The 17,938-nt window shown below is 37.3% G+C and overlaps 1 protein-coding gene across 1 annotated transcript; it reads right to left on the bottom strand.

The window, feature by feature from the left end:
• Nucleotides 1-14,669: 14,669 nt before the first annotated feature.
• On the bottom strand, nt 14,670-17,722 carry LOC113320662 (pentatricopeptide repeat-containing protein At1g11290, chloroplastic-like). The gene has a single exon (XM_026568555.1). The coding sequence runs from the start codon at nt 17,686-17,688 to the stop codon at nt 15,193-15,195; it is 2,496 nt and encodes an 831-aa protein (XP_026424340.1). The 5' UTR covers nt 17,689-17,722; the 3' UTR covers nt 14,670-15,192.
• Between the last annotated feature and the right edge of the window lie 216 nt (nt 17,723-17,938).

Genomic DNA, 17,938 nt, shown 5'->3' with positions numbered 1-17,938 from the left:
CTTAATAGGAGATTGAACATTCTTTTTTTTTGACATTCTATCCATTTTCTTCTTTTTTTCCTCTAAATAGTCTCGTCGAAAGGCTGGATCTCTAATGAATTTAGCACGCACTTCATCAAGTTGAATAGTACTTGCCTCATCTAGTTCCTCTGTAGACAAAATATTATCTAGATCAAAAACATTTTCCTCCAACCCTGCTTGAATATCCTTGTGATGCTCACGGCTTCGAATTTCCTCATTAGACTTTGAATTCATAGCAATGATCTCAGCTTTTTTCTCCTTTACCAAAGCCTCACTAGAATCATTAGTAAGGCCTAACTCAGAATCTAGGGCACCATACTTGTTATTCACCATAAGTTCAGTTTGAAAAAGCTCATCCATAAAAGGAGTTTCAAAAGATTTAAATTTAAAAGATGTACCTTTATTAGGGGAGTTCTTACCCATAACTATTTTCCAATCCTCTTTAGGTTTCCCTGATTTAGAAATAAACTCAGGTCTGGTCGTACCCTTTTTCATAACAGAGTTTGGCATTGGATTTAGCTTGGACACGGCATTTGAAGAAGTTTCCGTAACTGAGTTTGGATTAGTCACGGCCATAAACTAAGAATCATACTTGTTCACAGACTGAATATTTGGAATATCTTCCAAATTCTTTTTAGACACGGACTCTTGCTGGGCTTTAAAAGTTTGCACGGACTGATCTCCCAAAATTTGCACGGACTCTTGCTGAGCTTCCCTAGTTTGCACGGACTCTTGCTGAGCTTCCCTAGTTTGCACGGACTCTTGCTGAGCTTCCCTAGTTTGCACGGACTCTTGCTGAGCTTCCCTAGTTTGCACGGACTCTTGCTGAGTAGTCCGGGAATGGCTTTGCTTGCTAGAGTTCCCTTGTCTACTATCTGCATTGTCAATATGGACGGAATTATTACGTAAAGCAAGATCTTTTTTGGATGAAATATTGTTTTTACATCTCATCAACTTAATCTGAGCTTCACGATACTCAGTAAAAGCTTTTTCGAGCTGCTCTTCTAGTTGTTTATCATCAGACTTCTCATGAATTGATTCAATAATCACGTTCCCAGACTTCACAATATCATCATGAACAACAACCTCATGAACTAAATTTATACTCTCCTTACCAGCCTGCACATTATTGACGTTAACTGCATGGCCTGCATGGGAAGTTTCACTAACTTCTTTCCAAACAGATTTGATTGATTTTCCTTCTTTGCCATTCTTAATGTTCATAGTAGGTGACTTCTTTTCAGCATTAGAACCTCCCAAAATTTTCTTTGCAGCAAGGCAATTCTCAAATTTGTGGCCCATAAACTTACAATGAGTGCAGAATTTGACATTCTCTAAGTCTTGAATTTCAATATACTGCCAGAACTCTTTTCCATTTGCCTTCAAGCGAATTCTTTTAGGAATCAACTTAGCAAATTCAATATCAATCAGAACCGCAGCATAGTTTCCAACATCATGATCCAATGTCTTTTGATCAATAGCAATCGATTTTCCAATAATTTTAGCAATGGAAAGAAGAATTTTCTTAGTCCATAACTCAATGTACAAACCAGGGAAACTTACCGAAACTGAAGCTCTTGAAGTTTGCTGTCTTTCTGGATCAAAATTTGGGTAAAAATTAAAAACCCTAAGTTGTTGATTCTGTATAACCCAAGTATCACCATGCCATACACGTTCCTTGTCATCTGCTGAAGTTAACTTTATGGTGAAGAACCCTTTTGTCATTGGAACTAACTTACATCTTCCAGCACCGAAACCCCATTGTTCCTCCAAACTCTTTTGAACATCAGCAAGTTTTAAGCCCTTAAAGTTCAATCTCCCAATGAGACTGAACTGAAATATATCAAATCCCTCTTGAAGAAGACTATTAGGCAAAACCAAAGATGGTTCTTCCAAATATGTTGATGCCTCAGGGAGAGATAAGAAATCTGAATCTGTTAACATATAGGGTTTTTTACCCTTAACCAAATGAGCAAAAGATACCTTATTGTTCCCATGATTATTCACGTTTGAATCAGGGTTTTCCCCCATCCTAAATCACCAAAGATGATCTAGAATGAAGGAAAAACGTTGATGAAAGTTGAAAACCCTAAAGAAAAAATTCGCCAATTTTTTGGAGAGAAAAATTCGCATGAGAGAGAAAAAAACCCCTAATAATAGGTAGATGTCAAGATATTCAAAGGCAGCAGAATATAATGTTAAAGCAAAAATCTAGAAATAAGTGGTTGTTGGAGGGTTCTAGTAACACTTCTTTCTTTCACAACTCTATTAAATTTCGTAGAAGTGCTAATACAATCTCGGAGCTTGTTGCTGAAGATGGGAGTACTATTACCGAGCCGGTTCATCTTAGTGCTCATGTGGTTTCTTATTATCAGGCTAAAATCAATGGTGAGGATAGTCAGGTAAGTGAAACTCTTTTTGATTATGATCATGATTCTATTACTGTGGAAGAGTCGCATATGTTGGATGCTATTCCTACTTGTGATGAGATTAAACAGGCGGTTTTTGATTTGGGAGCTGATAGTGCGCCTGGTCCTGATGGTTTCTCGGGGTTTTTTTATAGACATTGTTGGGAGATTATTCATAGGGATCTGATTTTAGCGGTTACTTATTGGTGGTCTTCTAAAACCATTCCTAATGGAGTTAATTCTAGTCTTATTCTTTTGCTTGCAAAGGTTAGGGGAGCTGCTAGTTTGAAGAACTTTAGGCCGATTAGTTTAAGTAATTTCTTCTTTAAGATTTTTACTAAAATCTTGGCTACGAGGCTTGGTAGTGTGTTGGGTAAGTTGGTGCTGAAGAGCAGGTGGCTTTCATGAAGGGAAGTAATATTCATGAGAATATTAGTTTAGCTTCTGAGATGGTGAATGAATTGCACATCAAAAGGAAGGACGGTAATTTGGGATTGAAGCTTGATATCTCTCAGGCTTTTGATACTGTGAGCTGGTCTTTTGTTTTTGAAGTTTTTAGAAGGTATGGTTTCTGAAGATTGGTGCTCTTGGATTTGGAAAATTCTGGAATCGGTGCGTATTTCTATTCTTCTTAATGGTAGTCTGGAGGGTTACTTCAAGATTAATAGGGGTTTAAGGCAGGAAGATCCTCTTTCTCCTCTTATTTTTGTTTTGATTGAGGATGTGCTTAGCCGCAACATCACTAAACTCTTTCAGATTAAGGATATGTCTTATATGGTAAAGCGTAAGGGTATTGCTCCAACTCATTTATTCTTTGCTGATGATATTATGATTTTTTGCAAGGGAAATATGAAGAGTGTGAAGAATTTGGTGAAACTTTTGGAGAGTTACCAGCAAGCCTCAGGTCAAAGGGTTTGTAGGGAGAAGAGCAAGATTTACTTTGGTGGTGGGACTTTGAGTAGGCGCCGGACCATTGATACCTTCTTGGGTATGGCAATTTCTAACTTTCCTGATAGGTATTTGGGAGTTAAGGTGATGCCGGGAGTGGTAAAGTATAGTCACATCAGCAACGTTGTTGATAAGTTGAAGGATCAACTTTCGGTTCTGAAAGGTAAGATGTTATCTTTTCAAGATAGATTTGTGCTTGTTAAGAATGTTCTTTCGAGCTATTCCATTCATAACATGGATGTGTACAAATGGCCGGTAAAATTCACTCTTCAATGTGAGCGTGTAATTCGTAATTTTCTGTGGTCGGGTGATTCTAACCTTACTAGAGCTTTTGTAGTAGGTTTCGATAAGATTTGTAGTCCTTTAAAGGAAGGTGGTCTTGGGATCACTAGCCTGAGGACTATGAATAAAGCTTTGCTGATGAAATTGTGGTGGTCTATAAAATCTTCTCGTAAGAGGTGGGCTCGGTTTTTGGAAGCCAAATTCACTTGTAGGGATGATCGTAGTAAGATGGCCGGGGTGAAATCTTCTATTCTTCCTGGTCTTCGTTGGGTTCATAAGGAGATGGTGAATAACACGAAGTGTTTTATTGGTGACGGTAGGGATACTTCTTTATTCTTTGATATTTGGTATGGAAATACAACCTTAGCTAGTGTTTTAAATCGCACGGACTTAGACAGATCAGCTTGTGTATGTGATATTATTGTGCAAGGTGATTGGCAGATTCAAGGAGTTCATTTGCAGCTCCTCTTAAGTGCTGGTGTGGTGCAACAAGATTTACCAAAAATTCATACGGGAGTGGATAGGCGTATTTGGATGCCTGATTTACAAGGTAAATTTTCTGTCAAGGCAGCAAGGGAGTTGATTAGGAAGAAATATCCTATTTTGAGGGAGGCGTGGCTGTTATGGAAGAGGGTGGTGCATCCTTCATTGGCGGCTCAGAACTGGAAGTTTATTCGTGGTGCGTGTGCAACTCTTGATAAGGTACGCAGCAGATTCAAATTTCAACGTGCATCTAAATGTAGTGTGTGTCAGATTGAGGAGGAGTCTCTCCATCATGTTCTTTGGAGCTGTAATTTTGCGCAAAGAGCTTGGGAGTGGATTGAAGGTATTTTCAAAATTAAACCTCATTATGATATTATTACTTCTTACCAAGAGGCAAAAAATCATAGTGGTATTGTTAAGGATTTGTGGTTGGTAGTGAATTTGGTTGTGCGTTCAGAATTATGGTTCACTAGAAACAAAAAAGTGTATGAAAAGAAGAATCCTTGTTGGTCTTTATTTCAAAAACGTATTTTTAATTTGATGCAAGAATATTCAGTTCGAATGAAGAGTTTTATGCATAATTCTTTGGAAGACTTGAGAATTCTGGAGTTTTTTCGAGTTCGGCATAGAAAGGTGAAGTTTACTGATCCTAAGGAGTGTTTTTGGTTTCCTCCTAATGCTAATGAATTGCTTTTGTGCACGGATGGCGCCTCAAGAGGTAATCCAGGGGTGGCGGGAGCTGGTGTTGTTGCAAGGAATGCAAATTGTGAAGTGGTTGGTGCTATGTGTATTGGCTTGGGAGTTACTTCTAATTATTTGGCTGAATTGTATGGTATTATTGTGGGTATGGAGTGGGCAGTTCAGTGGGGATATGATTGCATTGTTATTAGATCAGATTCTACAAGTGTGTTGAAGGCTTTGGAAGAAGATAACGTTCCTTGGTATTTTTTCTAAAAGAGTGATGAAGCTAATACAAGAATATTCAGTCCGTATAAAAGGGTTTATGCGCAACAGTGTGGATGATATGGTGATGTTGGAGTACTTCCGTGTGGTTCATAGAAGTGTTAGACATCAGCAGCCTATTGAAGTGTTATGGCAGCCTCCGGAACTTAATGAGATTCTAATTTGTTGTGATGGAGCAGCGCGTGGAAATCCAGGCATTGCGGGAGCAGGAGTGGTGGCAAGAGACTCTAGCTGTGCAGTTCTTGGTGCTTTGAGTATTGGTCTTGGAGTTACTGCAAACTATTTGGCGGAACTCTATGCAATTATAATTGGTATGGAATGGGAAATGCAATGGAATTATGATCGTATTTGTGTGCAATCTGATTCATATGGAGTAGTTCAAGCTTTACAAAGCTCTTTTATTCCTTGGTTTGCAAGAGCAAGATGGGGGCGGTTATGCAATCATTATATTTCTATAAGGATAATTCACACTTACAGAGAGGCGAATTTTTCAGCAGATAAGATGGCTAAGAATGGTTGTTATCTTGATAATGAAGTGGGAATTCAGTATGAAGGAAGACCTGATTTTTTAATTTCCGTTGAAAACCCTAATGTTTCCTATTTTCGTTTCAAGTAGTGTTACAAGTTTTTGGGGTTGCTGTGACCTCTTTTCTTGTAATCTACTTTTTGTAAATTTTGTTATCTATTAATACAATTTTTGACTTATCAAAAAACTAGGCAAAGATGGATGGAAGTTAAAGGTTTATATGCTTCAATTCGTTTTGAACATTCCTTTAGAGAGGCAAATTTTGCAGCTCATACCATGGCAAAGCGTGGTTGTTTATTAGAGGATGGGTTTGGTATTCATTTTGAAGGTCGCCCAGTTTTCTTAAGTTCAATTGAATTCCCAAATGTAATTTATTATCGTTTTAAATAGGTTTTAGGAGTTTTTGGGGTCACATTGATCTCTTTTCTCCTATATCTATCTTGTAAATAACTTTTTAATCAATATAATTTCTTGACTTAGAAAAAAAAATAACGTATATAAAAATTCAACATTTTTATGAACTCTTTATTTTTGTGTTGGCTTTGTCTTTCTATTTGATTCAAGATAGATGAAATTTGTTAGGATTTGGATTAGTTCTGCTTGGTCTTTCATCCTTCTTCTATTGTGAAATTTGACTTCCTTCATATTTTTGTTGAATCAACGTACATAGAAATGCAATTTTTACTAGATGTATTGCCTTAGAACGTATTAATTGTGATTACATTACATTTTTCAAAAATTTTCTATTAAAGATGAGTTTATCTAGTTTACAATTTAGTCTCAGTAATCAACTTCCGACTTATAACGAAGTGTGTAGACTTTTATGAGTTAACGTATATAAAATCAACATTTTTATGAACTCTTTATTTTTGTGTTAGCTTTGTCTTTCTATTTGATTCAAGATAAATGAAATTTGTTAGGATTTGGATTAGTTCTTCTTGGTCTTTCGTCCTTCTTCTATTGTGAAATTTGACTTCCTTCATATATTCTTGAATCAACGTACATAGAAATGCAACTTTTACTAGACATACTGCCCTATAACATATTAATTGTGATTACAATACATTTTTCAAAGTTTTTCTGTTAAAGATGAGTTTATCTAGTTTACAATTTAGTCTCAGAAATCAACTTCCGACTTATAACGAAGTGTGTAGACTTTTTTGAGTTAACGTATAAAAAATTCAACATTTTTATGAACTCTTTATTTTTGTGATGGTTTTGTCTTTCTGTTTGATTCAAGATAGATGAAATTTGTTAGGATTTGGATTAGTTCTGCCTGTTCTTTCATCCTTCTTCTATTGTGAAATTTGACTTCCTTCATATTTTATTGAATCAACGTACATAGAAATGCAATTTGTACTAGACGTAATTCCTTAGAACATATTATTTGTGATTACAATACATTTTTCAAACTTGTTCTGTTAAAGATGAGTTTATCTAGTTTACAATTTAGTTTCAGAAATCAATTTCCGACTTATAACGAAGTGTGTATACTTTTTTGAGTTAACGTATAAAAAATTCAACATTTTTATGAATGGTGTGGCAAGGGATATTGCGCAAGATAAACTTAAAGAGTTGGTTAGAGAATTTAAGCCTGTGATTTTTTGTATTGCTGAACCTAAGGTGCTTTTCTCTTCTAGGTTCATATCAAGACTAAATATCCCGGGTTTTGCTAGTGATGTAATCCATAATTCCACGAATTCTTCTCTTGGAAATATTTGGATTTTTTGGTCTTCTGATTTTGCTAAACCTGTTTTTGTTAATATGAGTCGCCAGGCAATTACTATTACTACAGAAGGGGTGCTTATCTCTTTTGTACATGCTAGTTCTATTCAGGTCACCAGACGTAGATTGTGGCAACAACTTGATGAACCTAATGTAAGTATTCAGTGGCTCGTGATGGGTGATTTTAATTGCGTTCTGCGCAATGAAGAGATAAAAGGTGGAGTGGAACCATGCCTTTCGGTATTTAGTGAGTTCGGTGATTGGATGGACGATAATAATTTATTTGAGGCTGATTCCTTGGGAAGTAATTTTACTTGGGCAAATGGTTAGTCTAGAACTCGTAGAATTATCAGTAAGCTTGATCGAGCTACTATCAATGAGGCTTGGTTTGATAAGTATGAGAATTGGCGGTGTAAAGCTCTTCCAAGGGAAGTTTCTGATCACTCTCCTCTTATAGGTTATCCTTTTATTAATTTGCGTCCTAAACGTGCTCCATTTAGGATTCAAAAAATGTGGTTCACTCACCCTGATTTTTTAAGACTTGTAAATGACAATTGGAATGCGCCAGTAGTGGGTAATCCGGCTTTCATTTTTCCTTTCAAGTTGAAGAGGCTTAAACAGGCGTTGAAAGATTGGAATCTCAATATTTTTGGAAATGTGAACATTCATCTAAAGCAATCTCAGTTGCGTTTGGAGTCTGCTATCCGGTCTTCTGATGAGGACCCTTTGGACGTTACCAAATTCAATGCAGTGAAGGAGCTTTTGGGATTTTTTTTTGGTAAGTCCAAAATTGTATTGATGAATAGCAAAATATTTACAAATAGTTTACAAGAAAAGAGGTCCGTAGACCCAAAAAACTTACAAACTACTTAATCTGAAGTAAGAGACATTAGGGTATTCTAATGAATTTAGAAAATAAGGTCTCTCATCATAATTCAGGCCTTCACCATTCCTTAGCAAGTAACCTCTTTTGTCCATTGCATCAGCTGCAAAATTATCTTCCCGATAAGTATGAACAAAACGAATAGAATCATAGCTTTCTTGAATTTTCCTCCACCGCTTCCTTGAAAACCATGGCATATTAGTAAAGGCCATTACAGCTCCCATAGAATCTGAAAGCACCAGAATCTTCCTAACAACCCATTTGAGTGCCCACTCTAGTCCCACAGTGATACCATAAAGTTCAGCAAGGAAATTGTTTGTTCTACCAAGTCCAATACTCATTGCGCCAATAAAATTACAGTCTGCATCTCAAGCCACAACTCCAGCCCATGTGATTCCTAGGTTACCCTTGGCCGCACCGTCACAATATAATAACAGCTCGTCCCTATTTGGAGGAGTCCAAAAGCACTCAACAGGTTGAAAAAACTTTACTTGTCCATGCCTTACACGGAAAAAATTCAGAACATACAAGTCCGCAGTGGAGTTGTGCATAAAACTCTTTGTACGGACTGAATATTCATGAATTAAATGGAACACCCGCTACTTGAAAAAGCTTACATTAATTGTCTTGTTTTGAAAATACGCCAGATTTCTAGCATGCCACAGTTCAGCTCGAATCACCATAAGTGCCAAAAGCCAAAGATCCTTTATAATACGGCCCCTTTAGAGGATTTATAAGAATTAATCAAATTATAGTTAGCCTGAAAGGAAAAAATACCTGAGATACATTGCCAAATTTGAGTTGCAAAGGAACAACTCCATAAAATATGCTCCAAGGACTCTTCATCGGACTTGCAAAGGTAACACTTATTAGCAAGATTGACCCTGCATATGATCCTGATTTTGTCTTGCGTAGCACAAGCTTCTCGCACCAACTTCCAATTTTGTGCAGCTAAGTTTGGATGTATAACCTTCCTCGACAACAGCCCATACACGTCCAAGACATTATACTTCTTCCTTATTAGCTGTTTTGTTGAACTGACAGTAAAGTTACCTCTCATCTCCGGCATCCAGACTCTATGATCATCTCCTCCTTGTGGCGTTGGTAAGTTACTCAAATCCACTCCCGCACGAAGCAAATTCTGAATATGATCGCCTTGCAGCTGCCATTCATCGTTAGAAAGCAAAGTACTTACCATGACAGTACTATCCAGCTCATTATCACCAAGAATATCAGCAATACATTCATTACCATTCCAAACATCATAATAAAGAGAAGTGGCTCGCCCATCACCAAGAAGCACTTTCGTATTTCTATCCACAATATTATGAACCAATCTAACACCGGGAAAGATAGAAGAGTTCACACCATATTGCTTAATTCTACCAGTCTGTGTAGTATATTTCTCCCATAAGAAACGCGCCCACTTCTTATTAGAAGAACGAATACTACACCAAAATTTCATGAGAAGAGCCCTATTTGTAACTGCCATACTTGTAATACTCAAACCACCTTCCTTCACAGGGCTGCAAACTTTGTCAAAACCAACCACAAACTTCCTCGCAACTTCCGAATCCCCGGACCAAAGAAAATTGTGTATAACCCGCTCACATTGCATAATGAACTTCCTTGGCCTTTTGTAAACACCCATATTGTGAATGGCATAGCTAGCAATCACAGAGTTAGTAAGAACCACACGGTCTTGAAAAGAAAGAATTTTCCCTTTCCAAACTGAAAGTTGCTTCTTGATTTTATCAATAACCTTACTTATATGACGATATTTAACAGCTCCAGGCATAATTTGAACACCTAAATATCTGTCCGGGAAAGTAGAGACTCCGATACCAAGTAAATCCGTGATAGTTCTACAACGACTCAAAGTTCCACCTCCATAAAAAACCTTGTTTTTTTGACGACATACTGTTTGACCCGAGGCCGATTGATATTTACCAAGCAACGTAAGAATATTATGCAAACTCTTCAAGTTACCTTTGCAAAATATCATTTTTTCATCAGCGAAAAAGATGAGTAGGAGAAATACCTTTTCTCGAAAGCATTAGCGTCATTTTCTTCTCAAGAAAGAGCTTGGCGAGGTTTCTACTAAGAACATCTTCAATCAGCACGAAGATAAGAGGAGACAAAGGATCACCTTGACGCGGGCCTCTATTAATCTTGAAAAAACCTTCTGGACTACCATTGAGGAGGATAGAAATACGGGCTGAGCTGAGAATCGAATAAATCCAAGAACACCAGCTTTGGGGAAAACCATACCTTCGAAACACCTCTAAGACAAAAGACCAACTAACCGTGTCAAAAGCTTGAGTAATGTCTAGCTTTAGGCCCACATTGCCATCTTTCCGCTTAGTTTTCAGATCATTCGCCATCTCCGACGCCACACTGATGTTCTCATGAATATTTCTAATCTTCATAAAAGCAACTTGCTCCTCTGAAACCAGCTTATCAAGAACACTTCCAAGTCTGTAGCTAGGATCTTAGTAAAAATTTTAAAGAAAAAATTACTAAGACCAATAGGCCGAAAGTTACGAAGAGTATTAGCACCCTTTACCTTGGCCAATAAAATCAGAAGACTGGAATTTACCCCATTAGGAATCCTTTGTTGTTGCCAACAATAAATAATAGCATTGTATAACTCTTGTTGAATCACGTCCCAACAATGTCTATAAAAACATCTAGAGAAACCATCAGGTCCTGGAGAACTATCAGCATCAAGGTCATAAACAACAACCTTTATTTCATCATAAGTAGGAATCGCATCCATTCTTTGACTTTCCTCCGTAGAGATAATGTCATGCTCATCAATTGAAAGATCTTCCCCATTAAATTTAGACTCAAAATAAGACACCGTGTAATCTCTAATCTGGTCACAATTAGAGAGAATATTCCCATCATCATCTACCAATTCTGAAATCATCTTGCTGCTCCTGCGAGTTGGAATATTGGCATGAAAGAAAGAAGTATTACTCGCACCGTCAATAAGCCACTTATTACGAGATTTTTGCTTCAACATAATGGATTGATGCATACAGATTTCCTGAAGTGTAACCGAAGCCTCCTTAGCAAAATTCAGCTTAGTTACGTCTTCCGGATCCTCATCAGAAATACGAAGAGCAACTTCCATTGTTAATTTAGCATGTTTGAGTCTAGCATTAATATTACCAAAAACACATAAATTTCACTCTTTCATGTCATCGTTTAATCTCTTAAGCTTGAAGGGGTAGATATAAGCAGGGGAACCAGAAACATGAGCATTCCAACTCTCCATAGTAATACGCATGAAATCAGGATGAGTGAACCACATTTTTTGAACTGTAAAAGAAGCTCTTTTAGGTCTTGAATTTACAAAAGAATAGCCTATAAGCGTAGAATGATCAGAAACTTCACGAGGAAGAGCTTTACACCGCCAATTCTCAAACTTCGTAAGCCATGCTTCATTAATGACAACCCAATCCAACTTGCAAAGAATTCTATGAACACCTGATTGACCATTGGCCCAAGTGTATTAGAACCCCAAGAATCAGCTTCAAAAAGGTTATTGTCATCTAGCTAATCACTGAATTCATTAATAGCTGAAGTACGTGGTTCACAACCCCCTTTCTTTTCATCATTATGAAGCACACAATTAAAATCACCCATGACCAACTGGGGAGTATTATCAACTGAAGAAAGCTGTTGCCATAAGCTTCTTCGTGTAACTTGAAAACAACTAGCATGAACAAAAGATATAAGAACACCTTCCGTTTCAATAGAAATAGCATGTCTACTAGAATTAATAACCACCGGAGTAGTCATATCAACGTACCAGTTCCATAAATTCCCTTTAGACGAACCAACAAAATTATGTATAACTTCTTTTTTATAACCCTCAACATGTAAGCCCTGCAAAAAATTAAGAGTATAATGTACCTTAGGCTCAGCAAGACAGAATACGTCAGGTTTAAAATCTCTAAGTAACTCTTTCAATTTATCTCGTGACTCATCACGAGAAAATCCATTGATGTTCCAAAAAAGAACACGCATTATAAACTGGGATTGGATGAGTTAACTAGCTGTGGAGAAACACCAGTGTTCAAACCTGGTGAATTTCCTTTTATAACAAGGTTACTTAAATTGTTTGTATCCAAATCCGTAGCTGAAGAGATTTCGAAAACTGAATCATGTCGAGGAACCCTGGCTGCAACTCGAGTTAAAGCAGTAACCCATGCTCTCCTAGCTTCCTGGTCAGCTCTAACTGCGCATCACAAGAGCTTTCCGCAACTGGGATTGAGTTGAGAGCGTCAAATTTATTTTGCAAAACAAATACTCCAGCTAACAATTGATCACAAAGAGGAGTCGCAGGGATAACAAGAGTCCTATCAGGGTTAGGAATCATATTTCCAACCACACCTGACTTAGCACTCTGTGTCCTAGTTTCACCCACTTTGCCACTATGCACTAAAACTGAGTTTGAATCCTGCACTTGTTAAGTTCTGGCAAATTCAACAAAGGCAGATTCAAAAGCAGCTTTGGACTTAGTATATTCAACCTCCAACTGCTTAGCTTTCACCATCTGAGCAGTTACCTCCAAATTATTAGCCTCCACCACCTTAGTAACTACAATTTCAGGGGAAACTGGATTTTTAGGCGCATTCTTACCCTTCCTAGTTTAGCAACTTGCCACTCACCAGAAACATTGTTAACTTGATTGACATTGTTGTTAGCCCTATCTCCAGAAGTATGAGACTGATTAGCATTACTCTTTTGTTGCGCAGGTGCCTGAACAGAAGAGTTTGATGTTTGTTTCTTGCATTCTTGATCATTATGCCCAATAATCTTACACTTTGTGCAAAATTTTGGCTTCTTTTGAATCTCCACCGGCTGCCAGAAGTCCAAACCCCCTACAGTAACATGACTAGAATCTGTAGCCGTTTCAGCAAAGTATATGTCAACCAAGACTGAACCAAAGTGTCCATATTCATGTAAAGTGGAGTACTTATTATTGTACTAGCTAATTCCTTTTTTACTAGTGCCCCAGATATAGTAGTATCTTTTCTTTACTACTTAGTCAACTACATTGCACTATTTTACTCCCAAGTCACATATTAATAGAAGCAAAATAATAAATTATTAATATAGTACTAGCTAGTGCCTTGGAATATCATAAATGCTTTTTGGTGCAATTTTTTTATTAAAATCCCAGTTCATATTTTTAGAAGCAATTCTAGCTAGATCTTACAATTAAATTTGTATTAAAAGAACTGATCAGTATTTATTTTTTAAAATACTGGCCGATAATATATGATTTTATCATGTTTGTGCCTTTAATCTGGACGAAACATAAAATATCAGTGATACATACATATGAATATCCGATAATATCGCATTATTGGTCGTATCGGACCGATCAGCAGAAAATATTGGCAAGGATGTTTAGGGATATTAGGTTATCAGGTGTAACTAGTTTATTTGATTGGTCGGCATTATGAATTCACGAACAACTATGATTGGCTTCGTCGACAAGACTCGATATCCAATTTTTTACCAATGTCACTCTTGGACATGGCTTATTCATCTAAACCAATTTTTATTTCGATGTCACGATCTTATAGAGTATAGTTCATCCAAATCTAAGTTTCCGAGAGTATTTCCACCAAGATAAATTGATTGATGGTAATTTTCCATTTTATCCGATGTCACTCTTGAACAAGCTTGTAAACCAATTTTTAATTTGATGTCACGATCTTAGCAAGTATTTATCGTCCAAATCTAAGTTTACGGGGAATATCTCCACCAAGATAAATTGATTGATGGTAATTTTCCATTTTTACCGATGTCACTCTTGGACGAGCTTCTAAATCCCTGATTTTTATTTCGATGTCACGATCTTAGAGCTCATCCAAATCTAAGTTTCCGAGAGTATTTCTACCAAGATAAATTGATTGATGGTAATTTTCCATTTTTTCCGATGTCACTCTTGAACAAGCTTGTAAACCAATTTTTAATTTGATGTCACGATCTTAGCAAGTATTTATTGTCCAAATATAAGTTTACGGGGAATATCTCCACCAAGATAAATTGATTGATGGTAATTTTCCATTTTTACCGATGTCACTCTTGGACGAGCTTCTAAACCCCTGATTTTTATTTCGATGTCACGATATCTTGGCAAGTATTTTTAAGTTTAAGCAAGGATGAATCCAGTTTCATCCTTGCTAATTTTTTTTGTCCATTTCACTCATACTAATTTTTACTCGTCCATTTGAACCATGTTTTAAAAATATTTGGACAAATGACCCATTTTCCGTTTCAACAAGGATGTCAAATAGTCCAACCATGCACGTTAATTTGATGCTAGCTAGTACGACTCATCATTAAAGGGTACTTCAAGGTTCATTGATATATAACGTGTCCTTCTTATTATTATACACTTAAATCTGATTCGACTCTATTAGATGCGAGTTTTACTTCAAATTTATTACAACTCGATTTAAATCTCTAACAATATTTATTAGGTATTCAATCGACATCCTTCACTTCAAACACTGTCCACGAAACTGCACTCGGCTGTTTCCGACTCCTGGCCGTCTTACTGACGCGTTGTACTAGTTAAATACGTAGCCTTGTCCAACCAATCAGCGATTGTAGTCCAACGGTTAGGATAATTGCCTTCCAAGCAATAGACCCGGGTTCGTCTCCAGGCAGGACGCATGTACCTTTATTTTTTATTTTTATTTTTTTTTGCAGACCACTGACAACCTAATAGAGACTTGCTTTTTTCAGCCGGAAAGAACCACTGTTAAATGTTACAGTTATTCCTTGAGAGTCGTTTTATTAGTTAATAATCTTCAAAGAATGCACTCATTTATCAGTACATATGTATCCAAAAAACACCAACTCGATCAAAATCTACCAACATGAAAAGAAACAATATCACCAGCTATGCAGAAAAGATTGATTTACCAATAATCCCCGCATGAACAACTTCCATTCTTAAAGTGGTGAAACCGGTGCATATCCCTCACTATGATTTCTCTTCCTGTTACTAAAGAGATATACTTAGTGGCGTTATGGCAGTCACCGCATACACGAAGGTTCTTCCGAATGTGGATGGTGGTTCCTGGATTAGTGTTTATAAGCCCAAAAGAAATAGCAAGTTTCTCGCTATGGGTGTTGACAAGTTGTTTCTTCACATTATCTTCGACATCATGTATGGAATTCGTATTAGGTACATAGCCAGCTTTTTTAATCTCGTCGACTAATTTCTCTAGCCTTGCATATATCTTTTCGCACTGCGGGTGACTTGTACTACCAGAATAAAATGTGTGGATTTCATTTCTCAACTCAATCAAACTTATACCTGGTGTCTTTTGAAGCCCTTTCTTGCTCATAATTTTCCGCACATTAGCTACGTTTTCCCACATTGAAGCATCAGAATAGATATTCGCTAATAAAACATGGTACCCACCTTCTTCAGGGTCCAATTCGAACAATCTCCCTGCTGCTTTCTCTGCTAACTCAACATTTTTGTGAATCTTGCAAGCTCCCAACATGGCACCAAACACACTAATCCCTGGTTTAGTAGGCATCTTCTCGATGAAATCCCAAGCTTCTTTAAGCCGTCCCGCACGGCCAAGAAGGTCAACCATGGCTCCATAGTGATCATTTGCTGGCTCCAACCCATAATCTTGCTTCATGCTGGTGAAGAATTTACAACCTTCATCCACCAAACCAGAGTGGCTACATGCTGAAAGAACACAGAGAAAGGTCACATTGTTTGGTTTGACTACACTGTGTTGCATTTCCTCGAAGAGTTCCACGGCTTCTTTTCCGAGACCATGGGTCCCATACCCATCTATCATTGAATTCCATGTCATAACATGACGGTCTTCCATCATGTTGAATAGTTTCCTTGCCGTGTGAACACCCCCACACTTGGCATACATATCTACTAAAGCGGTCATGACGAAAATATTTTTGTCCAAGTGAGATCTAACAATAAGTCCATGAATCCACTTAGCTTTACGTAAAACCGACAAATCTGCAAGGCCAGCAATTACACTCACCATCGTAAACGAATCTGGTTTTACGTTTTCCTGATCCATTTTACGGAAGAGATCAAGGGCCTCACTTACTCGTCCATTTTGTGCATAACCTAAGATCAGAGCGTTCCAGGAAACAAGAGTTTTCTTCTTTAACTTCCCAAACAGCTCAGCAGCTAAGTCTACACTCTTACATTTGGAATACATCGCAATCAAAGAGTTTGTCACTGAAACATTTGAAGTCAGCCCGACTCTATTAGATAGTTCATGAACAGTTCTCCCTTGTTCTAGATCCCCCATATCAGCACAAGCATGTAATGCTCCCATAATAGTAACATCAGTTGGTTCCACGCCTTCCTTCATCATCTTCTTAAAGATCAGAATAGCTGCTTCCGAATCTCCACTCTCAGCAAATCCATCAATCATAGAATTCCAAGAAACTACATTTCTCGTTCTCATCCTGTCGAAAACTAATCTAGCTTTCCCTATCAACCCACATTTTGAATACATGTTCATAAGTGCAGTTGAAACATTTACTAACGACCAAAAACCAGCTCTTATAACATACCCATGAATCGATTTACCAATTCTTGAGGACTTGATATCCCCACAAGCAGGTAAAACTGTAACAACTGTAACCGAATCAGGCGAATTCCCATCTTCTTGCATCCTCAAAACTAACTCCAAAGCCTTCCTTGGAAACCCATTTTGAGCGTACCCAGCAATAACAGTATTCCAGGAAACTAAATCTCTGTTAGGCATTCTCTCAAACATCTTCCAAGCATCGTCAATGTGATGACACTTTGCATACATGTTAACAACTGCTGTCATAGAGTAAACATTTGTACTAAACCCATTACAAATCAACTGAGAATGAACCAATTTACCCATTCTAAGATCAGATTTATCTCCACAAATCTTCAACAAATAAGTAAAATTATAAACAACAGGACGAATATCATCACATAACATTTTAGCGAAGAATGATACAGTCTCTTCAAGTGAAGAATTTTTAACATGACCCTTTAAAATTGTATGATAAAGAGGATCCACTTTATTTTCGATTGGATCAAAAATCACTCGAGCTTCACGTAATCTACCGAATTTAGAGAATAAACTAACTAATTTCGTTTGGAATAAATGTTCCTGGTAAAATCCGTTTTTTATTATTAGAGGAAGGATTTGATTAAGTTCTTTCATGTTTGAACAAATTTCAAGAAGAATAGCAGATGGGTGTGTATATACATGAGATGGTATATGAGTTCTATGAGAATGCGAGGAAACAGTGGCACTAGCAGTAGAAGAAGATGAAAAAGATGAGTGACGTTTAGGAGGTATTACACAATGGCGTATTTTAGAGGAAGATGGGGAAATTATGAATGATGGGGAGAAGGTTAATAATGTTGAGCCCATTTTCTTCTTCTTCTTCTTCTTCTTCTTCTCTATTTCTCTGGTTCACCCTCTAACTTCTTTATCTTTTCGCGCGTTTTCTTTTCTTTTCATTGATGGTTACATCCACACCGTTCAGCTTTGGAATAATATCCGAATCAACGGTGTGTGCTGGGACCCAGACTCTCATCCCACTCTATGTATAATGACAAACTATCTTTCTGGATAATCTTTTCGTCCAAGGTTCACCGAGTTTTGAGGTGCCCTTATTCAA

The sequence above is a fragment of the Papaver somniferum genome, chromosome 11 (genome assembly GCF_003573695.1).
Source record: "Papaver somniferum cultivar HN1 chromosome 11, ASM357369v1, whole genome shotgun sequence".
In the NCBI taxonomy this organism is placed as follows: Eukaryota; Viridiplantae; Streptophyta; class Magnoliopsida; order Ranunculales; family Papaveraceae; genus Papaver; species Papaver somniferum.
Note: the sequence above shows the minus strand (reverse complement) of the source record. Positions and strands in the feature narration are given on the sequence as shown.